Source organism: Rhinoderma darwinii, chromosome 7, assembly GCF_050947455.1.
Source record: "Rhinoderma darwinii isolate aRhiDar2 chromosome 7, aRhiDar2.hap1, whole genome shotgun sequence".
Lineage (NCBI taxonomy): Eukaryota > Metazoa > Chordata > Amphibia > Anura > Rhinodermatidae > Rhinoderma > Rhinoderma darwinii.
Window position 1 is genome coordinate 141,536,287 of NC_134693.1, and position 26,075 is coordinate 141,562,361.

A 26,075-nucleotide genomic window follows, 5' to 3' on the forward strand; every position below is an offset into this window, starting at 1 on the left:
ATCAGCAGCAGCATCACTACTACCAACACCATCAGCAGCAGCATCACTACTACCAACACCATCATCAGCAGCATCACTACTACCACCACCACCATCAGCAGCATCACTACTACTACCACCACCACCATCAGCAGCAGCATTACTACTATCACTATCATCAATACTACCACCATCATCATCATAAGCAGCAGCATCACTACTATCACTATCACCACCACCAAACTATCATCATCATCATCACTACTACCACCATCATAATTATCAACATCATTACTATCCATATCATTACTACTACCACCACTATCATCATAATCAGCAGCATCACTACTATCACCATCATAATCATTACTACCATCATCACTTCAACTACTACTACCATTATTGTCATTATCATCATAATTACTATCCGTATGTATCACTACTACCACCACCATCATCATCATTACTACCACAATCAGCATCACTATCATCTTCCTCATTCTCCTCCTGATTCTTCTTATTTCTTATTAGGGTATGTTCACACGGCAGCGTCTGTTATGGCTGAAATCACGGAGCTGTTTTCAGGAGAAAACAGCTCCGGCATTTCAGCCGTAATGGCATGTGCAGGCGTTTTTCGCTGCGTCCATTACGGACGTAATTGGAGCTGTTTTTCTATGGAGTCAATGGAATACGGCTCCAATTACGTCTCAAGAAGTGACAGGCACTTCTTTGACGCAGGCGTCTTTTTTACGCGCCGTCTTTTGACAGCAGCGCGTAAAAAAAATGACCGTCGGCACAGAACATCGTAAAACCCATTCTAATGAATGGGTAGATGTTTGCCGGCGCTTTGGAGCCGTATTTTCGGATGTAATTCGGGGCGAAAACGCCCGAATTACGTCCGTAAATAGGGTGTGTGAACATACCCTTATTGTCTCACAAGCTTTAGGACCTCATATGTCCTTCTCATGGTCTGCCCTCATACTCCGCTGCGGTGCATTGTGGGAGATGCAGTGTACATACCACTCGTTTCATGTAGAAAATACTGCATTTCCCACAATGTAATTCGGTAAATTGTAGTAGATCAGGTAAGCTATCCACAGAGCTGATGGATTCCAAACAGCAGCCAATTGAATCGTAAATGCAGCTCTGGATGTGACTGGAGTATATATATAAAATCAATGAAGCAATGTATTTATAAAATGACTATATATTATATTTGGACATAACATGATTGCACCCCTTTGAATGGTTGGCTGCAGACTACGCAGCTTGTGTTGTGTGCAGAGCGCTCGCATTTTCCTCATATCACTTTATTGTATAAACCTTATCCTCTAATACAAGCAGTTCCCCGGCAACGCGATCCTCCAACCGCGTGGAGAAGACGAGACCCCCGACTCCCCGCAGACCCCACGTCTGGAGATTTCCACAATTCACAATCTGTTTAGGACTAATAAACCGCTGTGAAATTTCACCATCGAGACCTCGTTTGTCTAATTACAGAATTTGGCTGAGCCAGTGAAGTCTGATGATTAATGACGCGGCCACAGAACATTATAATCTTATAAAACTTCAGCTGCGATGACGGGAAGATCTGCCGAAGGCCATGATCACACATGCAGTTTTGGTGCAGTTTTTTCTAGCCATGCACAGAAGTGGACGCAAAAGAACGGAGATGCTTCAGTCTTTTCTTTACACCTTTCCTTCCTATTGGATCCACTTCTGGCTTTGGCTCAAAAAACTGATCCAAAAAACTGCACCAAACTTGCATGTGTGATCCTGGCCTAAAGGGTCCTGCACAAGACGATGTCCGCAAGAATGGGAGTGATTGTCCCCGTGGAGAATAGTTTCATTAAGTAGTTGCAAATCTCTCGTGTTGCGGTCGGTTGGGTAACGTTTCGTTGTCTCTATTTACGTCTTTAGTCCGGACTCCATGATAATGAGAAAATGGAAAAAAAAATCCTCAAACTAGAAAAGCTGCAATTTATTCTCCCTGAATGGGCGTGGCTGTATGAGAGGGAGGGGCTTAGGGTGTTCAAGGGATGTTCCAGTTTTTATGTAAATTAAAGCTAAATCACTGTGTAATGAAAGAATCTGCAACTTTCTAACAGACTTATGTTTCCATTTTTCATTTTCAAGATTTCTGCTTGCTGACAGTGAATGGGAACATTACAAGAAGAAAAAAATGATTATATACATATAATGTTGAGTTAAATCATATCTTCTGCTCCAGTCACATCCAGAGCTGCAATTACAATTCTTCTGGATTCTTATTGGTAATCCAATTTTCCTACAATGCAGCACAACAGAGAATGTTCCGTACAGACACAGAAAGAGCAGGGTGTGCAGGAAGAGTTCATGTAGCCTGAGAGCTAGCAGGAAAGCAGCAGAATATATTTTGCAGCTCTGGATGTGCAGTGGATGTATAAAGTAGGACTTAATTTGCATATACAAGTCAGGAGATCTATAAATACATCCTGCGCTCTCATCCATCCTCTCCTGGATGTAGAACAATCTGTTCCTGCGGTAATCGCACTTTCTCGGAACAGAAATTTATCTATTTCTATGATAAAATAAAAGTGTCGCAGGGGGCGGAGCCTATTTATCAGTGTGACAGATGATTGCAGGCGACTGGTGTGTTCAGTCGGGATCTGCGGTTTACATGTATGAATGTGAGAACGGAGCGACTTCCAACATTCTCTGCGGAGACGATGCTGCGATCTGAGTCCACCGCCCAGAGAACCGGGACAGACCGTATACGGAATACAGGTTAAAGGAACACGCCGGGCAAAACTGATACACTGTGTTATATGTAGTGCAGGGCCTAAGGGGGCGGAGCATGACACAGGGATTTTGTTTTGGGTATTCTTTAAATTTCAGTGTCATGCTCCGCCCCCTCAGACACAATATAAGCCATAACTCCGTGTGTCAGCAGTGTTCCTACAATGCAAATATTTAAAGGGCTTGTCCAGTCTTATGTATATAATGAAAAGTTCTGCATCTCTCTAAACAGACTGTCTTTCAATTCCTCATTTTTCAAGATTTTAGCTTGCTGTCAGTGAATTAGGCCTATACTTCTTTACACCCAGAAGTCAAAATCCTGTGCCATTTGTTACAATGTATCAGTGCAAGTATGAGCAATCCGCCGGGTGTCCAGGAGAGAGATTAATGGCGCTGCAGTGTTTAGCCTGCGGAGGATTATCTAGTCTTGATGTAATACTTCTCACCACTGAGGGTTTGCTACAGTTGTATCCAGTCTCAGCAGTAGCATAAATCTCTCTTATCTTGTTTGTTACAATGTATCAGTCTGGAGTCCAGGCTGTTGAGCTCTCAGAGGATTGTTTAGAATGGATATACACTTGTACTTATTGCACATGTACAGGTTCTCAGCCTCTGGATGTAAACAAGAATGCTCCCATTCACTAACAGCAAGCAGAGATCTTAGAAAATGGTGTGGAATTTAAATGCAAAGTCTATTAGAAATTGTTTGGATCTTAAGAACGTTTACAAGGAGGTTTTTGGTGTGTTTTGGGGAGACCCTCTCTGCAGAGCTCGGACTAGTAGTTCGGTGTAAGATAAACGCTGGAATTGTTCTTCGGGGTCGTCTACATGTAACGGAATTGCGGACAGAAAATACGAAGCGGATACGGTAGCAGCAAAGTGGGTGAGATCCAACAAATGTCATCCACACTAAGCCGAAAACTCAGTCCACAAATTGACCTGCGGAAATTTTCTGCAACAAATCCGTTACGTGTGAACAAGCCCTTATAATTCTGGAGGCGTTTCGTTGAGGTCGGATGTTCTCCGCTGTCTCTGCTGCTCCACCTGCGACTGATCTGAGATCTGCCACTTCCCCTGTGATTGACTGAAGGTTCCCAGCGTCTTCCAGGCTCCGGGGGAGGGGGTACCTGCCCCTCGCTGCCTTTCCTGCCCCCACCCCCCGCTGTGACCTCAGACGTCCTAGCGCCGGCGCCAGGTTTCGCTATAATGATGTTTATTGCTGGGGAGCTCAGCACGTCCCCAACTTTCCCCCAGAGAATCGTCCGTCTCGCCGGAGCTTTCATGGAGCCAATATAACAATGTTGTTGAAGAGAATGCGGCGCGCCGGGGGAGAGATTGTGTTGCGCCGGGAGGATCCTCACATTCATCCGCTACAAAGCCGCCGTCTCCTCCGAGATGTCTGCAAAACGTCTTCAGCTCCGGCATTATTTCTCTATCACAGTGACCCCATAACTATGGATCCCGCAGGCCCTGCTATCCCAATGCTCTGATGATCTAACGTGCATGAAGGATTTAAAGGGAAACAGAATGAATTACAAGGCAGTGTCCCCAGCAGCACAGAGTATTTAAAGGGTTATTACCATCTTAGGCCCCATGCACATCAGTAGCCGTTCGGAAGCTCCTATAGACTTCTATGGGGAGTCTGTGCCGTAATTACTGACAATAGGACGAGTTCTGTCATTTTTTCAGCACGGATCTCCATCCATAACAATATGGCAAACTGAGTGGGACCGTAATTGCGTACCATATTACGGTCCACAATTAGAGATTTTTTACGGTTGTGTCCATGGGGCCTGTCAGAAGTTTGGATTGGTGGGGGGTCCGAGCACTGAGACCTTCAGCTGCTTCATTCTAGTGATTGGTGGGGGTCTCAGTGCTCGAACCCCACCAATCCAAACTTCTGACATGTCACTATTATATCTCACTATGACACGTCAGAAGTTTGACGAACCTTTAGCTGCACTTTAAACAATTGGAAGACCCCTCTTAAGACTTTTGCAGGTGTTTGACCTTGTAAGTCTCTCCCTGCCCCTCCTCATCCACCCCCTCCTCATTGCCCGCCCCCTCCTCATCTCCCTGCCCGCCCCCTCCTCATCTCCCTGCCCCTCCTCATTGCCCGCCCCCTCCTCATCTCCCTGCCCCTCCTCATTGCCCGCCCCCTCCTCATCTCCCTGCCACTCCTCATCGCCCGCCCCTCCTCATCTCCCTGCCCCTCCTCATCGCCCGCCCCCTCCTCATCTCCCTGCCCCTCCTCATCGCCCGCCCCCTCCTCATCTCCCTTCCCCTCCTCATCCGCCCCCTCCCCTCCTCATCGCCCGCCCCCTCCTCATCGCCCGCCCCCTCCTCATCGCCCTGCCCCTCCTCATCGCCCGCCCCCTCCTCATCTCCCTTCCCCTCCTCATCGCCCGCCCCCTCCTCATCGCCCTGCCCCTCCTCATCGCCCACCCCCTCCTCATCTCCCTTCCCCTCCTCATCCGCCCCCTCCCCTCCTCGCCCGCCCCCTCCTCATCTCCCTTCCCCTCCTCATCTCCCTTCCCCTCCTCATTTCCCTTCCCCTCCTCTCCCGCCCCCTCATCACCCGCCCCCTCATCACCCGCCCCTCCTTATCCGCCCCCTCATCTCCCACCCCCTCCTCATCTCTCGGCTCCTCCTCATCACCCGCCCCCTCATCTCCCGCCCCCTCCTCATCACCCGCCCCCTCCTCATCACCCGCCCCCTCCTCATCACCCGCCCCCTCATCACCCGCCCCCTCCTCATCACCCGCCCCCTCCTCATCACCCGCCCCCTCCTCATCACCCGCCCCCTCCTCATCTCTCGGCTCCTTGCTCCTCCATTGCTCAGGGGGCTCATTATTGTCATCACTTCTAGTCATATTTGTGATTTATCCGCATGGACCCTCCTTCATCTTCCTCGCAGGTCGTAATTACACCGCACTGATCATCCGTCGCGCGGCATGGCCCCGACTCAAAGGCACAAAACCGCGAATAATAACAACAACCACCGCCGGGAATTATCAGGGAAGAAATATCACATTCACCGAGGGCCGAGAAAAACCTTGTATTTATAATAACGTTACCTGATGGGGAGTGTAGTACTAGGTGGTAATCGTGAGGCAGTATCACACATGATAGGATTAGATACACGACTCAGCAGACAGTATCACACATGATAGGATTAGATACACAGCTCAGCAGACAGTATCACACATGATAGGATTAGATACACAGCTCAGGCGACAGTATCACACATGATAGGATTAGATACGCAGCTCAGCAGACAGTATCACACATGGCAGGATTAGATACACGGCTCAGCAGACAGTATCACACATGATAGGATTAGATACACAGCTCAGGCGACAGTATCACACATTATAGGATTAGATACGCATCTCAGCAGTCAGGATCACACATGAGGATTAGATACACAGCTCAGCAGACAGTATCACACATGGCAGGATTAGATACACGGCTCAGCAGACAGTATCACACATGATAGGATTAGATACACAGCTCAGCAGACAGTATCACACATGATAGGATTAGATACAGCGGCTCAGCAGACAGTATCACACATGATAGGATTAGATACAGCGGCTCAGCAGACAGTATCACACATGACAGGCTTAGATACAGCGGCTCAGCAGACAGTATCACACATGATAGGATTAGATACAGTGGCTCAGCAGACAGTATCACACATGATAGGATTAGATACACAGCTCAGCAGACAGTATCACACATGATAGGATTAGATACACAGCTCAGCAGAGAGTATCACACATGATAGGATTAGATACACAGCTCAGAAGACAGTATCACACATGATAGGATTAGATACACAGCTCAGGAGACAGTATCACACATGATAGGATTAGATACACAGCTCAGCAGACAGTATCACACATGATAGGATTAGATACACAGCTCAGAAGACAGTATCACACATGATAGGATTAGATACACAGCTCAGCAGACAGTATCACACATGATAGAATTAGATACACAGCTCAGCAGACAGTATCACACATGATAGGATTAGATACACAGCTCAGCAGACAGTATCACACATGATAGGATTAGATACACAGCTCAGCAGACAGTATCACACATGATAGAATTAGATACACAGCTCAGCAGACAGTATCACACATGATAGGATTAGATACACAGCTCAGCAGACAGTATCACACATGATAGGCTTAGATACAGCGGCTCTGCATGATTTGGGATCTGAGTCCTGACATGTTTTTTCTTTACACTTTCTAGATCTCTTTTTGCGTCTCGGTTTTTAAAATAGAAATGTGTGAAGAACGTCCAATATACAATCCCGCTCCTGCAGTGACATGTGGCGCCATCTGCTGGGCGACCCCTGGGACTGGATAATCACTGGGGGCAGCAGTCACAGATCCAGAAGTTCATCTCCCATTATAATCAGTGACGTCGTCCAGGAGTAAATCTATTGTGTCCCTAAACGTGGCCCCTGGTAACGATGACATTATGATTGACAGCTGTCATGTCCAATGAATCCTCTGTATATAGTGACATGTGGAGACAGCGCCACCTGGTGGTCATACCTGTACCTGCACATTAGGTTGTTTTTCTGCAGAGCTGTTCAATCTTTTTCTACCGGGGCCTCACTCACTATTGGTCGCACTTTGCCAAAATGTGTAAAAATGACCTCAATTTATCTTGACATTTGTCTCCTGAACCCAGTGGAACATTAAAATAAGCATAAAAGGAGTCAGTGATGTTACTAAACCAGACATGGTGCAGCCTTAGAAAGTCTTGTGTAGAATATAATTAAAACTGCCTCCTAGCTGCATCTCACCAACCACTGGGGGCGCCGCAGAGCAGAAGATGCACTGGTTTACAGCAGCCAATGAAGCTACAACTCCCAGCATGCAGCTATCAGAGAATACTGGGACTTGTAGTCCCCCAGCAGCTGGAGCGTTACAAGCGCCGGCCGCTGGTTCACTGTACCGGAGATCAGTTCATCATTTTACGGCACAGTGTGAAAAACAGGGTTTATTCTTATATAGAAAACAGCATATTGTACAGATAAAGTGAATCTAGGCGCTATACAATTACTCTGCGCTAATGTCATTCGGGGGTGGGGTGAGCTGTATACTACTCTCTACCGCGTGACTAGGCTCAGCGCAATAGTATGACATTGTGCTTTATCAAGGAAGGTGACATGCGGTAACAGTCATAGCACAAGCGGCTGCCGCCACTGAAATGATGAGAGTTATTATCTTCCTGAGGTCTCAATGCACCTTGTAATGTTATCAAAAAGCCGTAATGTGGCGGAAAAATGAGAGAAGCAGCCGCTCGTCTCTCACGCGTGACACTCAGGATGAAGTCCTTGAAGAGCACCCGTCGTCTACGCATGCAGCGGTGGCAGCCAATCCGCCGACCAGAGGAGTTGTCATGGGGACGCAGTCACTCAGGGGTTATTATGGCATGGCCTTCCTCTAGAAGCTGATGACATCACGCCTGGGTGACATCACTACTCCCCAGCTCGCATTTTCAACATGGCTGCCTGTGTAAGCGAGGAGGGTGCAGGTAAAACCTCTCAAGGCCGAGAGAGGACGTATTGCTAAGACAGCTCTACACGGAAGCTTTATCTTCTACTACAAAAGGGGGGTTCAGGTTCCCCAATAGTCCAAAAAATTCCAGAGAATAAGTTGATACAACAATACAGTCAGTTCACTTGTTTGGGGCGGAGACGAATCTCGTACGCTGCGGGCGGGGTCTTCGCGCTGCGGGTTTTGCCTCTTCTCGCGCCAATGTAACAAGTGTTCACGTGGGGCGCGGCTGCTTTATAAATCAGCACTTTGCCAAAATAATAAAAAAAAAGAAAATGTTTGAAAAAGGAAATAGATCGGAAGCGACAGAAACAAAACTTCTCCCTAATAAAGCTGCGATACGCGATACTAGAATCATTGCAGCGATCCGGTCCCAATAACATCACGCTGCCGCCGATCCAGCAACGCCGCCGTCTCACTGCAAACGCAGAATGCAAATGATCCATTCACTTGGAGGCTGCAGAAGTATTAGCGCCCTGTGCTCAGTGTGACCAGGTGATAACAGAGGAAAACAGCTGCTTCGCAGTCCCCCTACTGTGACCTCATGTCTGGCTGTGCTGGGGGCAGATATATATATATATAATCAGGTGTAGCTTTTATATCAAATTACATGTTAAATCTGCATAAACTTTGAGTAACACTGCACCTATATTATTTTTATGTTCTCCGACTCCAGTCACATCCAGAGCTGCATTCAAAACCCTACTGGCTTCTCTTTGACATGTATCAGCAATGTGCTGACAGACACTCCCTATCCTGGGTTCACCTATATCAGTCGCATTGATTTCTGAGCCGGACACGACGGATGACAAAGTTATCCATAGCCGTACGTAGAAACGCTGCAGGTAGGGATTGGATGTCACCGGACACAAAACTGTTTCCAGAGAATACCATGGGATCAGTTTTGTCATCCGTTTCTGTGAAGGGGACCGAACAGCTCCGCTAAAATCCCATAATGCAATGCATTTTTGTATATCACTACTGTACAGCACCTGTTATAAGCACTACATCTCCCACAATGCAGTACAGCAGGTGTCCAGTGACATTGAAAAGTGAAGCTATGCTTTCATCTATACGTCACCAGCGGTTTTAAGTTCACGGACACTTGGGATCCTGACGCAGTGACACGTAAAGGCTCTGTTCACGTCTGCGTCAGAGACTCCGTTCTATTGTGTCCGGCAAAATTACGGAAACCTGACAAAATCCATCAAATTCAATGGGTTCCTTCAGGCGCAGTTGGTTTCCATCGGGCAATGGATCCGATGCTTCCGTTTCTAATTTTTTCTGTTCTTATGATGGAGCAGAAAAAATGGAAAAGCGAGCGCAGATGTGAACGGAGCCCTAAAGGGGAATGCTGGACACGTAGGGATGCGGTCCGTGTGTAGGACATGAATGCTGGACACGTAGGGATGCGGTCCGTGTGTAGGACATGAATGCTGGGCACGTAGGGATGCGGTCTGTGTGTAGGACATGAATGCTGGGCACGTAGGGATGCGGTCCGTGTGTAGGACATGAATGCTGGGCACGTAGGGATGCGGTCCGTGTGTAGGACATGAATGCTGGACACGTAGGGATGCGGTCCGTGTGTAGGACATGAATGCTGGGCACGTAGGGATGCGGTCCGTGTGTAGGACATAAATGCTGGGCACGTAGGGATGCGGTCCGTGTGTAGGACATGAATGCTGGGCACGTAGGGATGCGGTCCGTGTGTAGGACATGAATGCTGGGCACGTAGGGATGCGGTCCGTGTGTAGGACATGAATGCTGGACACGTAGGGATGCGGTCCGTGTGTAGGACATGAATGCTGGGCACGTAGGGATGCGGTCCGTGTGTAGGACATGAATGCTGGGCACGTAGGGATGCGGTCCGTGTGTAGGACATAAATGCTGGGCACGTAGGGATGCGGTCCGTGTGTAGGACATGAATGCTGGACACGTAGGGATGCGGTCCGTGTGTAGGACATGAATGCTGGACACGTAGGGATGCGGTCCGTGTGTAGGACATGAATGCTGGACACGTAGGGATGCGGTCCGTGTGTAGGACATGAATGCTGGACACGTAGGGATGCGGTCCGTGTGTAGGACATGAATGCTGGACACGTAGGGATGCGGTCCGTGTGTAGGACATGAATGCTGGACACGTAGGGATGCGGTCCGTGTGTAGGACATGAATGCTGGACACGTAGGGATGCGGTCCGTGTGTAGGACATGAATGCTGGGCACGTAGGGATGCGGTCCGTGTGTTGGGCATGAATGCTGCGGTCCAGTTATACGTGACTGAAGAACAAATGTGAAACTCAGGTTCTCCAATTATTGTGTCACTACTACCCGGTGGCACTTTGGGAAGATCCTGATCCTATAGGAGGGTCACCCTCTTCCTTTGACCGTAGCGGTTGTCGTTCTGCATGGGTCATCGGTCAATGGACGCCCGGCCTCAATATCATCAACCAGAGTCTCTCTTCTCCGCACCGCCCTGGAGACTCGTCAGATCTGCCGGATTCCCTGTATTGGATACACTGGAATCTAGAAAGCAGCTCTTTGCCATCTCCAAGGGCATCGGACCCACATTGGACTAATGAGAGTGGTGACTACAAGCCGATGTGACGCTGCGCCCCTCTAAGTGACCGGTCAGACCTCCTCCCGATGATATCGAGGACCAGACATCCACTCCAGCTACGGCCGGGTCCAGACTTTTCTTCACCCCCGGCACAGATTTAGGTTGTTGCCCTGCGCTGCATCTAAATACCCGGGTCAAGGCAGAGCGGTTTGTTGGCGCCTCCTCCCCCTCCCCCAGCCGTGCCCCTCGCTGGGCCGGCGCTATATCTGCTGTGAAGATAATGGATATTTGCATTCAAGAAATTCATCTCAAGCTTCAGTGAAGAAACTTAATGATGATGTTGCACTTTCGGAAAGTCTGGTCCGTTTCCTGCAGCTCGGGGATTACATGGACGTTCAATAATTGACGCGCATCTTCAGCCGGGCGGTGGGGCCGGCAGCAGCACATTTGGCAGCCGTTCATTGTTTCCTGGCCGGGCAGCGCACATCATTATGTACAAAGGAAGAAAAAAAAAAAGTAAAAATAGAGAGGAACGTAAGGGAAAACCTAAGGAGGATGGTGGGTGTTGTAGTCATCTCCAACAGTCCTTGTGCTCTGTTCAGATGTCTCTATTGGGAGTTACCACATGTAGTAGCTCCGGGTTGTATCTACCTGGGAGGCTTTCGACTCCGCAGTCCCATCTTTCTCCTTCTCGCTGTCCCCCTCCCACAGGCTGATGAGTGGGGGGTACAGCTCGTTCAGCGGGATGGATGATGTTTTTTGCATGTACTTCTTCAGGGAATGGCGATAGTTTTTCCTCTGGAATCTTTTTGCGGCGTAAACAGAAACCGAAGCAAAACTGATGAGGGCAAAAAGAGAACCCATAACGGCAGCCAGAGCCGCGCTGGTTTCCTGGTCGGAGACAGTCAGTGAGTAGGTGGTCCCCTTGGTGGTGACATTGATGCAGGCCCTCTGAGCTTGTTGATGTAGACCAGATACTGTCAGACACACTTCATACTCTGTGGCTGGTTGGAGATGGGTCAGGTTGTATTCGTGGACGTCAGCAGGGACCCGGGCCGTGTACGTGATGTGCGGGTTGTCAATCTTCATGGTGGCTGATGACCACTTCAGGTTAGAGGCCAAGGCGCTGGAGCTCACCTTCCAGGACACCAGAACAGAACTGGACTCCGTCTGCTGGATATAAAGCCGGAGAGCCTGAGATCCATCCAAAAGAGTCCCGTTTATACGCAATGTGGCCACCCTGGTGTCTGCTCCTTCCGAATTCTGTGCCACGCAGGTGTAACGGCCAGAGTCCTCCACCTGCACATTGGTGATCTGGAGAGTTCCTTCCCCACTTAGGTGATATTTATCAGACAAAGTTTCTGTGGTGACCTTATGTCCCATGGGGGTGACCCAATAGATGTCGGGCTCAGGTTCGGCCATCGCTCTGCAATCCAAGGCAATGGTCATCCCCAAGTCTAGGCTGAGGTGGCTGGGGAACGTGTCTTGAGAGATCATGGGCAGACACTGCTCTCCGGCAGGGTCTTGAGACAAGGCCTCCTTCACGGCCTGGCCTCGATATTCTGGGGGCATGGCACAAAACATGGACAGCGGCTCCATAAAACGGATGGTGGTCTGGTTGGAACCCATCCAGCGTAGGACACAGTCACAACGCAGCGGATTACTGTGGATACTAATTTCACGAAGATTCGGTAGGGACTCAACCGTCCCCTTGTACACGGAGTTCAGCGCGTTGCTATTCAGCATCAAGCTCTCCAGGGTAGGCACGTTGCGGAAGGCGGATCGGTGGATATAGGACAGTTTGGGATTGTTAGTCGCTTCAAGCTTCGTCAACTCGGGGAGATTGTCTAGAGCGTAACGGTCTAGAGACACCAGCTCGGCCATGTTGTTGATCCCCAGCTCCTTCAAGCGCAGCATGTTCTTGAAGTCGCCTTCTTGGATCTTTCGGATGGGATTTTTATTAAGGTCTAAAAATTTGAGGTTCGGAAGTTTTTGGAGAGAAACCTGCGGAACTTTGCTCAGTTTATTGTCGTAGAATGATAAACTCTCCAGATTGTCTAACCCCAGAAAAGCGTTCCCGGGAATGTCACTAAGGTACATGCCGGCCAAGACCAAGCTCCGCAGACTGCTTAGCGGCTGGAAATTGAAATCCAGTATCCCGATGACCGGGTTCTCCCCAATCATTAGTATCTCCAGGTTGGGGGTGGACTCAAACCAGCGACTGTCAATAATCCGCAATTTATTAGAATTGAGGTGCAGGCGAAGTAGACTGCGCAGTCCAGCAAAGGCACTCGATGAGATAGAACTCAGTTGGTTGTGGTTGATGTAGAGCTCCTCCAGGTTGCTCAGGTCCTGTAGACAGTAGTCCGTCATCTCGAACACTTGGTTCTCCTCCAGGTGCAGGGTGGTGAGATGACTAAGATTGGCCAAACCCACGTCTTGTATGGAGGTGATGTTGTTCTGGGAAAGATCCAGCTCCGTCAGGTTCGCCAGCTGTTGAAGTTCTCCGTTAGTCCGTTCGATGTTGTTGCTCTGCAGGAGAAGCACCTGGGTGTCGGCAGAAAGGTTCGCTGGGATCTTGGTCAAACGTAAGTCGTTGCAGTCCACCGTTTTGGCCTCGCGGTAGGTGGACTGTGGAGTAAACCAAGGCCGGTTGCCACAAACGCAGAGCTGCGGACACTCGTTGGCTCGAGATCCTGTAAATGAACTGGTGAGAAATCCGACCAGCAGCACAAGAAGCTTTCTACCGGCCATGGCCACCACCTGACGGGATACTGAAGGTGCAGAAAACAGGACGAGCGTTGATAAGAATCTCCCACGATCTTCCCCGGATCCAACCTGAAAAAAAGAGAAATGCCCATTAAGTAGGTTCATAAAATCCCCAGAGAAGAACTTCTTACCAGGAAACCAATAAACCATCTGCAACTTTCTGCAAGACTATGTGTTTCAATGCCTCACCATTTTCAAGATCTCTGCTTGCTGTTAGTGAATGGACCCATTCTTGATAAACTCAAAGACTGCAAACCCTTTTTTGACCTAATGCGTCTTATAGCTGAGGATTTGTTACTGTGGTATCCAGTCTAGACAATCCTCTGTGAGCTCAAGACTGATACATTGTAACAAACTATCAGGACAGGAGAGATATGTGCTGCTGATGGGGTAAGGTCACAGATGATCGTCTAGATTGATATATTGTAACAAACCCTCAGCTGTGAGAGGTTTTAGGCCACGTTCGCATGGCATTAATTCGTCATAGGCAAATCCTCTGTGGATTTATTTTTTTGAAATTCTGTGAATGAAACTAGGATTTCTGCTGCAGATTGGCGACTGGATTTGCACGATTGTAATTCATTAGAGCTAATCAGTGGCTTTTTCTGAGTGTGGGAATGAGGTATAAAGTATATTATGCACATGGGTTACCGGCACAATGTTAGTGAATTATGTCTGGATTTACGTGGGGAATGAATATGGCCTAAGGTATGTACATCTAATCAGCTTCTATGTGTAAACAAGGATGTTCCCATTCATTGACAGCAAGCAAAGATATTGGAAATTGTGAGGAATTGCAACACAAAGTCTATTAGAAAGTTGCAGAACTGGACGGCCCCCTTTAAATCTACAATGATGATCCCGGTGGGCACTTTAACCAATGATATGGATCAGTGGACGGGGCGGATTATATTCTTGTTCCAAACACCCCCCACCCATTATATTCTACTGAAGAGAACAATGCTGAAGAATGAGACCTCTACATAGACCATCACCCTCCCAGGCTATTCATACACAAATTTCCTGACAGCTGGGACTGGGGGTCACAGAATGACAGCTGATCTATATTATCCCCCCCCCCCCTCCGGGGGTCCGCAGCTTCTGCATCCAGGACTTCTGAGATGTTACATCTTCAGACAAAGAGACATGGAGTAATGTTCTCCTCCAGCGAGGGATATGACCTGCAGTCAGTGCAACGCTACGTGGAAATTCAGCACAGTAGATATGATTGCTGCTCTAGTCACACTGCAAGCAGCTAAATCACTAAATGTGCAGGCTTAATGTGATACATTGTGGCCTATGGACTGTTGTGGTCTATAGTAACCTTCGAGCAGTGGTCTCCAACCTGTAGCTCTCTGTCTGTGGCAAAACTTCAACTCCCAGCATGCTCTGCTAGCCGAAGACTGGGAGGTCATACTTGATAAATTTTGCAACAGCTAAAGAGCCTCATGTTAGGGACCGCTGCTGCTTTAGAAGAAACTCCACTTTTACAATATTTCACAGTTTATAGCTACATGTAAATACAGATTATGAGTTATATGATATTCCCTTCTCCATTCACATCCAAAGCAGCATTCAGTAAAATGCTTGATTCTTGTTACGGAAACACTGTGAGGCCCTCCATAGACATAATGACCATCGATTTAACCATTAATGAGCTCTATGTACTTAAAGGGCCAGTTCATACAGAAATTTAAAGCTCCTGGGCTCCAAGGCAAAATCTGTTCCAGGGTCCCCCCAACCGTAACACGTAATTTCTAGCACTGCTGTCCTCCTAGGGCACCAGGGCCCAAGTGTGATTGTAGCCTCTGCCCCTCCTTTTAGCTAATCCACTGGATAAATCCTATTCTGAGGCCAGAACCAGCAGAATTCTGAATGCAGCTTTGGCTGTGGGTGGAGAAGTAATCACAGTCATTATGCTCTATATAAACTACTGCAAAGTCCATGTGGTGCTGGTTTTGACTTTTCTCCATCTTTATCTTATCACAGGACCTTATATTGACACCATTCTCTACACGAGATAGAAGGGGATACATGTTATTATTACAGTCACATTCCTATAATCCGGGGTCTGATAATCCGGCACTTCATTGATTCTGTGGTCCCTGGTCCCTCTGAAGGTCCTGGAGTCTCACAAGTGAGTTTATAGATTTTTCTATGACCATTTGATAATCCGCAATATCTAATAATCGGGTCCGGGTGATGCTGGATTAGAGGAAATTCACTGCATATTATTATAGTGGCGGGCACTGGGTATATGGACTGTGCCAGGTCCTCCTTAGCTGGTGAGGGCACAGGGTATGAGACGGTCTCTGTCTGTGATGATTTCAGCTCTGCTGCAGGATGAATAGATTCTGCTTTGCTCTGCAGAACTGGGCAGCCTGACAAAGGAGAATGGAGACTGCACAAAGCGCTCAGTGCCAGCCCGGCTCACGCAACGCACCTCTCTCTATGCCCCATACTCGCCCATCAGCCACCAGCCCGTGCCCAGGTCCACACACATAGTCTCAGTGCCCACACCGCTGCCCGCAGCTTTTATCACAGTCACTTTGTTGCTGGAGTGTTTGTGCAATAAATTCCACCACGTGAAGAGTGAAGGAGACATCTGGCATGAGCGCCTCATTGCCATGCAAATCACGAGGCTGGCAGGGGGCATGCCTGGTGTGAATCTACCCCTCAGCTGGAAACACAAAATCACTTACTACCCCCCTCAATGGTCAATGGGGGGGGGGGGATCCGGGCACAAAGGGAAAAGGTAGGAGAACAGCAGAACTAAAAAAAAACAGGGACAAAAGGGACAAACAAAAGAGTAACAAAGACAGAAGAGAAGAGAGATCCTGCTGCAAGTACACATGCAACAATACAATACAAAATACACAACACACTAAACACAACACACACAAGGGAGGAACAAAGACCAAAGACAAGAGAGATCCTGCTGCAAGTTCACAGGCAACAATACAAAATACACAACACACAATACAAAATACACAACACACTAAACACAACACATACAATGGAGGAACAAAGACAGAAGAGAAGAGAGATCCTGCTGCAAGTACACAGGCAACAATACAAAATACACAACATACTATATGCAACAAACAACACATAACACACTATACACAACACATAATAAACAACAAACTATACACAACACACTACACAGTCATATACATTTATACTACACACTATAGTCCTATCTGTATATTCTGGACTTCTTGTCTCATCTCTTTGTCAAACCGTGCAGTCACCCTCTCCCCAGGCTAAAATGGCTGATATCAGAGAGCAATAGATTGCATTCCCCTGTCCTACAGTCCTCTCCACATGATAAGGTGCAATAGATTGTATTAAACTGCAACACAAAATGCGGAGAATGCCGACTAAAACTTAAAGGGCTTTTCCAGGAGTAGAAAAACATGGCTAATTTCGACCAAACAGCGCCACACCTGTCCATACGCTGCAATACCACACACAACCTATGGACAGGCGTGGCGCTATTTTTGGAAGAGAGTAGCCATGTTTAGAGTAGCAAATATCACAGCCCACAATGGACATGGTTTCAGGGTTCAGCCTCCTGTGGATGATGAGCTTTTGTAGTACTACAAGCCTCAGCGGACTCCGCTGTTCTGATCTGCAGGTTTTCTGTCTCTTCTGTGCAGCGCTATTCCTGGTTACTAAATATCTCTAGATTATGTGATATCTTCAGTAAGATCTTGGTCTGGGGTGGGGTGGACATGATTATTGGTGCAGCACCACAGATTTCTGCAAACATGGCCGCCTGGACAAACGACGTCCGGAAACTGACAATTCTCTGGACTTTGAGAAGAGCCCTGGGGTCACACAGGGGGTCAGCACTATTCATTTTTATTGTGGCCTGGACTTTCCTTAGATCCTCATATCATCTTGTGGCACCGTGCTGGCCAGTAAAATGTGTGTGATGTAGCAGAGCTGAATTTGTCATTTAAGGCCCTGCTCTAAACGCATTTTTTTATGCTGACTTTGATGCGGAAACTGCGTCAAAATCCGCTAAAAAAAACAAAACACTTAGGGTATGTTCACACGGCCTATTTACGGACGTAATTCGGGCGTTTTTGCCCCGAATTACGCCCGAAAATAGCGCCTCAATAGCGCCGACAAACATCTGCCCATTGAAAGCAATGGGCAGACGTTTGTCTGTTCACACGAGGCGTATATTTACGCGCCGCTGTCAAATGACGGCGCGTAAATAGACGCCCGCGTCAAAGAAGTGACCTGTCACTTCTTTGGCCGTAATTGGAGCCGCTATTCATTGACTCCAATGAATAGCAGCGCTAATTACGGCCGTAATTGACGCGGCGTTCAAGCGCCTGCACATGCCGGTACGGCTGAAATTACGGGGATGTTTTCAGGCTGAAACATCCCCGTAATTTCAGCCGTTACGGACCCCCGCCGTGTGAACATACCCTAAGGGTATGTTCACACGGCCAAATTTCAGACGTATACGAGGCGTATTATGCCTCGTTTTACGTCTGAAAATACGGCTCCAATACGTCGGCAAACATCTGCCCATTCATTTGAATGGGTTTGCCGACGTACTGTGCAGACGACCTGTTATTTACGCGTCGTCGTTTGACAGCTGTCAAACGAAGACACGTAAAAATACAGCCTCGTCAAAGAAGTGCAGGACACTAAGGGTATGTTCACACGGCGGGGGTCCGTAACGGCTGAAATTACGGGGATGTTTCAGCCTGAAAACATCCCCGTAATTTCAGCCGTACCGGCATGTGCAGGCGCTTGAACGCCGCGTCAATTACGGCCGTAATTAGCGCTGCTATTCATTGGAGTCAATGAATAGCGGCTCCAATTACGGCCAAAGAAGTGACAGGTCACTTCTTTGACGCGGGCGTCTATTTACGCGCCGTCATTTGACAGCGGCGCGTAAATATACGCCTCGTGTGAACAGACAAACGTCTGCCCATTGCTTTCAATGGGCAGATGTTTGTCAGCGCTATTGAGGCGCTATTTTCAGACGTAATTCGGGGCAAAAACGCCCGATTTACGTCCGTAAATAGGCCGTGTGAACATACCCTTATATACATTATATGCAGGACACTTATATACATTATATGCAGGACACTTATATACATTATATGCAGGACACTTATATACATTATATGCGGGACACTTATATACATTATATGCAGGACACTTATATACATTATATGCAGGACACTTATATACATTATATGCGGGACACTTATATACATTATATGCGGGACACTTATATACATTATATGCAGGACACTTATATACATTATATGCGGGACACTTATATACATTATATGCAGGACACTTATATACATTATATGCGGGACACTTATATACATTATATGCGGGACACTTATATACATTATATGCGGGACACTTATATACATTATATGCGGGACACTTATATACATTATATGCAGGACACTTATATACATTATATGCAGGACACTTATATACATTATATGCGGGACACTTATATACATTATATGCGGGACACTTATATACATTATATGCAGGACACTTATATACATTATATGCGGGACACTTATATACATTATATGCGGGACACTTATATACATTATATGCGGGACACTTATATACATTATATGCGGGGCACTTATATACATTATATGCAGGACACTTATATACATTATATGCGGGACACTTATATACATTATATGCAGGACACTTATATACATTATATGCAGGACACTTATATACATTATATGCAGGACACTTATATACATTATATGCAGGACACTTATATACATTATATGCAGGACACTTCTTTGGACGTTTTTGGAGCTGTTTTCTCATAGACTCCAATGAAAACAGCTCCAAAAACGGACGTAAAAAACGCAGCGAGAACGCCGCGTCAATTACGGACGTAATTGGCGCTGCTATTCATTGGAGTCAATGAATAACGGCTCCAATTACGGCCAAAGAAGTGACAGGTCACTTCTTTGACGCGGGCGTCTATTTACGCGCCGTCATTTGACAGCGGCGCGTAAATATACGCCTCGTGTGAACAGACAAACGTCTGCCCATTGCTTTCAATGGGCAGATGTTTGTCAGCGCTGTTGAGGCGCTATTTTCAGACGTAATTCGGGGCAAAAACGCCCGAATTACGTCCGTAAATAGGCCGTGTGAACATACCCTATAAAAGGCTATGTTCACACGGAATATTTTGGGGGAGGAATATCTGCCTCAAAATTCCGTTTGGAACTTTGAGGCAGATTTTCCTCTCCCTGCACGCCGATTTTCACGCCGTTTTTCGCCCGCGGCCATTGAGCGCCGCGGGCATAAAACAGCGCGAAATACGCTTTCTCTGCCTCCCATTGAAGTCAATGGGAGGTCAGAGGCGGAAGCGCCCGAAGATAGGGCATGTCGCTTCTTTTTCCCGCGAGGCAGTTTTAGGGTATGTTCACACGTAGTCAACCAAAACGTCTGAAAATCCAGAGCTGTTTTCAAGGGAAAACAGACCCTGCTTTTCAGACGTTTTTTACCAACTCATTTTTTTACCAACTCGTTTTTGGAGCTGTTTTCATTGGAGTCTATGAGAAAACAGCTCCAAAAACGTCTGAAAGAAGTGTCCTGCATATAATGTATATAAGTGTCCCGCATATAATGTATATAAGTGTCCTGCATATAATGCATATAAGTGTCCTGCATATAATGTATATAAGTGTCCTGCATATAATGTATATAAGTGTCCCGCATATAATGTATATAAGTGTCCTGCATATAATGTATATAAGTGTCCTGCATATAATGTATATAAGTGTCCCGCATATAATGTATATAAGTGTCCTGCATATAATGTATATAAGTGTCCCGCATATAATGTATATAAGTGTCCTGCATATAATGTATATAAGTGTCCCGCATATAATGTATATAAGTGTCCTGCATATAATGTATATAAGTGTCCCGCATATAATGTATATAAGTGTCCCGCATATAATGTATATAAGTGTCCTGCATATAATGTATATAAGTGTCCCGCATATAATGTATATAAGTGTCCTGCATATAATGTATATAAGTGTCCCGCATATAATGTATATAAGTGTCCTGCATATAATGTATATAAGTGTCCTGCACTTCTTTTGACGAGGCTGTATTTTTACGAGTCGTCGTTTGACAGCTGTCAAACGACGACGCGTAAATAACAGGTCGTCTGCACAGTACGTCGGCAAACCCATTCAAATGAATGGGCAGATGTTTGCCGACGTATTGCAGCCCTATTTTCAGACGTAAAACGAGGCATAATACGCCTCGTATACGTCTGAAATTTGGCCGTGTGAACATACCCTTACTGCTCGCAGGAAAAAGACGCCGACGCCTCCCATTGAAATCAATGGGAGGCGTTCTCGGGCCGTTTTTGCCGAGTTTTGCGACGCGGTTTCCGCGTCAAAAAACTCGGCAAAATACTCCGTGTGAACATAGCCTTTAAATCTTCCTCCACTGATTTCAATGGAAAAGTAGACGTTTTTTTTCTGGGCGTTTTTTGTTCGCTTGCGGAAAAGAAAGTTTCATGCCCTATGTCCAGCAAAATCAGAGCTAAAATATGACATGGGAACAGGCGTTCGTTTGGAACAGTTTTTGACGTGGATTTTAAATTTGCTAAATTAAAATGCAAAAAAACCCTAGAAAATGACAAAAAAAGCGTAAAAAAAAAGTGAAAGCCTGAAACTTCCATGTGCGGCCACCTATGCCCAGACACTGGGAACAGCCCCTCGTTGTCAGGATCAGTGGGGGCCCCACCTCCCAGATCTAGCGGTGACATCATACAAGTGTTTTCTGGGGAAAATTTCCTTTAAATGACAACTTCAGCTCTGCTACATCGGAAACACATTATCCAGTCTCACTAGAAATAATCCGCACCTCCAAGACACCGGGCCCTGAAGCAATAACCACAATTAAAGAACATTACAAGTAAATATACGTAATGAACATTGTAATAATCCGCTGGTTGCCATAGACTGATCATTACTCTGCACCAGAAGAGTATCACACAATAATAATACTTCTCATATAAGGGGTCAGACAAATGTAACAAAGTGTTAATAGTTTATTGTTACAATGAGTTACATTATATTTCTTCTATGCAGAACCTTCTATCTGCGCCCCCCGCTAATCCTGTGCCACGTAGTGCCCATATAGTGCCCAAATATACAGCCATACAGTGCAAAAATAACACTGTCCAACCAATAGACTAGGAGATGAAGCTGCATCCTGTGGGCACCAAGTACAGGATCGAGGGTACAAGCTCCTGCTGCCCAAGCCATTAGGGCCAGTGGCGCCCCCTTCAGTAATGACAGGAGATGCACCCAGCGTGACTGGTCATACACACCTAAAACTGGCCCTGGGTGAGATCATTTACATTGTATAATGTTCAGTTTGGCAATAAGGAGAGAAAATTGACATTGTTTGGCAAGACAGGGTAAATTGGAGGGTAATATATAATCCTGATATACTAGATGTAATCCCAATATGCTAGATATAATCCTGATTTACTTTATATATTCCCAATATACTAGACATACTCAATATGTGATACAATATGCTATAATATAAAATAATCCCAATATACTAGATATAATCCCAATATACTAGACATGCCTAATATGTGATACAGTATACTATATTATAAAATAATCCCAATATACTAGATATAATCCTGATATACTAGACATAATCCTAATATAGTAGCTATAATCCCAATATATATACATACACACACACACACACACACACACACACACACACACACACACACACACACACACACGACAGAAGTGCAGTCACGTCAATGTAATCCTGCCCTTCTGAGACAAACACTTATTTCCATGTGAATTAACCATCCATGTAATCTCAGGGAGTTAAAATGGGTCACATGGGATTATAATCACCACTGGTTATTTATTTATTTCTATGGGGATAAAAGGTCATATGGTTTAGATACAAACTGTGCAACTATGTAACCAGCCAGGCGTCACTGCAGTGCCATGAATGGTGTATCACTAAAACCTGCTGCAACAGTACAACACTCCCAAGCAGAACAGCTGGTATCCCATCACAAGAGATCACTATGACAAGAGAAAACACAAGATCCAAGGAAGAGATAATAGATTCTAGATCCACCAACACGTGTCATCATCTCAAGATGTTTCTGGAATTTCCCATAATAAAGGATGACTGACAAATCACAATGAATGAAACCAACTAGAGAAACCAATGGGATATCACATTATACTCAAGAGGTCTCTCTCCTCACACTAGATCACCAGCACATCACAAGATCACATAATACTCAAGGGCTGGCAGCTCACTAGGAAATTATAGGAATTCACAGGAAGGTCATGTCAAATTAGATAAATGGCAGATCATACTAGATCTACATAAGGGATCATTCACATGACATTAGATCACTAGGATCTTACAAAAGATTAATTGGCTGGATCCTTTGTCCTTGGATTAACACTACAGGTCATATAATGCGATAGATGTGATGTCATGTAACACTAGATCCCTTGGTGATGTCATATAACAATGGATCTCTGCCACATCACACTAGATCCCTTGGATAATACACAAGATTATTATCATACTAGATTACTAGGACATTACTAAAAATGTAATATTAAATAGAACGAGATCTCTGACACGTGTGACCAGATTACTCCAGGTTACTAGGACATGACAAAGAAATGTGACACCATATAACCCTAGATCTCTGGCACATCTCACTAGATCCATAGGATTACATACAAGATCACTGTCATACTGCACTAAAACGTTATGCGATTAACCAGAGACTGAAAGAACTGACCCCTCATCCATTTATTGTTGTTTTGGTGGGGGAGGGGATTTTAAGAAAATCATAAGATGTATTGTGTATAGTATATACTGTCCGCAGTCACAGATCCCGATCATCCCTTTCACCCAGCAGCTGCCGGAGATCACAAGGCGGAGGCACCTGCTCATCTGCACCCGGCGGCGGCAAAGTGTCTGATACCGCTCCATGTGTCCCAGTAACATCAGACACAACACTACTCCCATCATCCCAGCAATGTATAATCTTTATATAGCGACAACATATTCCGCAGCACTTTACAATGTACATGTACACACTTCATATAGACCGTGCTGTTTCTAGAAGGTCATTTACCCGACAAACACCAGATACAAGTGCAAAAGTAGAAGAAAACCTCACAATATACACAAACATCCACCAAATATACACATAAAAGAGGTGCAAACACGCACAATGCAGCTACACAATGCAAACACTGAAATAGCACTGCACACAAACTAAAAGGAAACACAAATAAGTCACAAAAACAGCACAAACAAACATACAATACAGCACGACACAGCTGCACTGGAATAACACTGCACACTCAAGCGCACTGTACAATACCATACAAATACAAAGACACACAAAGCCCTGCACTCACTTAATGCACTGCACTGATATACACTGCAAAGCAGTGCAAACACGAAGACACATTCACACTGCACACACCATACACACCCTGCACACACAATACACATTACAAAGCAGTGTAAACACGCTGACATTCACCCTGCACACACCCTGCACTGCACACACACACACACACACACACACAATACACACCCTGCACTGAACACACACTGCGCACAATACACCCCCTACACTGCACACACAAAATACACACCCTACACTGTACACACAATACACACCCTGCACTGCACACACAATATACACCCTGCACTGCACACACAATACACACCCTGCACTGCACACACAATACACACCCTGCACTGCACACAGGCTGCAATCTCCCCGTGGAGTCCACATTGGTCACTGTACACATACTGTAAATGCAAACATATTCAGTACAGAGACGCATGTTACGCCCTGTACACACACAACAGACAATACAGCACTCACCTCCTGTGTCTATGTTGTGTTCTTCATGTCCACTCTGCCACTGTCCCCACTAGCCCCATGTCACCCCTCTGCCTCCTCTCCAGGACTGAGCTGCCTGCCTCCTGCCCCCGGGGTAAGTCCAGCACTGGTCAGCTGTGATTGGCTGCTGCTGGGAGCTCCATCTGCACCATGAACAATGGATGGGGGAGGAAGGAGCCTGTGTGGCCGGGAGGAGGGGAGAGGACACAGGCTGGGAAGGTGCTGGGAGGAGGGAGCAGGTGGAGAGCAGCCCCCAAATAACAGAGTACAAGATGAGAGATGTCCAAATATTTATCATTTACAAGGAGCAACTACAATGTAATACAAATAACAACAACAATCATCATCATCATCCAACAGAGAATACACACAGCATCGTCACTATCATCGTCATCATCATCATCATCATTATTATTATTATTATTACTATTATCCGGTTTTTACGGTAAAATTTTCCAAACACATTACAAATTCCCTAAATGATCATTGGCTGTTATGTAATGTTGATGCACAAATGTTGCAAAATAAGTAGAATTCAGATGTTTTATGTACATTAATTATAACATATTTTTTGCTATAGAAAATGTTGCATGTGTTTTATAAAGTGCAACATATTAGACCGCGCCGCCAAACTGAGGGGAACCTCTGGTGTCGTACACTATATAAATATGGCGCAAATATGACTCACGTGTGCGCACCGATATCAGCAGCAGATTTTCTTGAATCAGAGAATTACATGGGTTTTCAACAACAAAGCGATGGAACACTGTCGTAAAAATGAGGCTAGCATAGCGGGGCACAGCTGATGATGAGGGCACAGATAGTCGGGGCACAGCTGATGATGAGGGCACAGATAGTGGGGGCACAGCTGATGATGAGGGCACAGATAGTGGGGGCACAGCTGATGAGGGCACAGATAGTGGGGGCACAGCTGATGAGGGCACAGATAGTGGGGGCACAGCTGATGAGGGCACAAATAGTGGGGGCACAGCTGATGATGAGGGCACAGATAGTGGGGGCACAGCTGATGAGGGCACAGATAGTGGGGGCACAGCTGATGAGGGCACAGATAGTGGGGGCACAGCTGATGATGAGGGCACAGATAGTGGGGGCACAGCTGATGAGGGCACAGATAGTGGGGGCACAGCTGATGAGGGCACAGATAGTGTGGGCACAGCTGATGATGAGGGCACAGATAGTGGGGGCACAGCTGATGATGAGGGCACAGATAGTGGGGGCACAGCTGATGAGGGCACAGATAGTGGGGGCACAGCTGATGCTGAGGGCACAGATAGTGGGGTGCATAGCTGATGATGAGGGCACAGATAGTGGGGTGCATAGCTGAAGGGAGGAACAGATAGTGGGGGATCAGCTGATGGAGGCACAGGTGATGATGGGGCGCAAAGGTGATAATG

The 26,075-nt window shown here is 46.4% G+C and overlaps 1 protein-coding gene and 1 long non-coding RNA gene across 2 annotated transcripts in view; one reads left to right on the plus strand and one right to left on the minus strand.

Annotated features, from left to right (window-relative positions):
• Positions 1–26,075, plus strand: part of LOC142656901 (uncharacterized) — a 44,827-nt gene that overhangs the window by 1,325 nt on the left and 17,427 nt on the right. The window contains exon 2 of the long non-coding RNA XR_012849774.1: positions 15,660–15,807. This is a non-coding gene — a long non-coding RNA (uncharacterized LOC142656901). The remainder of the gene's footprint in view (positions 1–15,659; positions 15,808–26,075) is intronic.
• Positions 7,770–24,799, minus strand: LRRN1 (leucine rich repeat neuronal 1). Its single transcript, XM_075831883.1, has 2 exons — positions 24,643–24,799; positions 7,770–13,739 (listed from the first exon to the last, which is right to left on the minus strand). The coding sequence occupies exon 2, from the start codon at positions 13,653–13,655 to the stop codon at positions 11,520–11,522; it is 2,136 nt and encodes a 711-aa protein (XP_075687998.1). The 5' UTR covers positions 13,656–13,739; positions 24,643–24,799; the 3' UTR covers positions 7,770–11,519.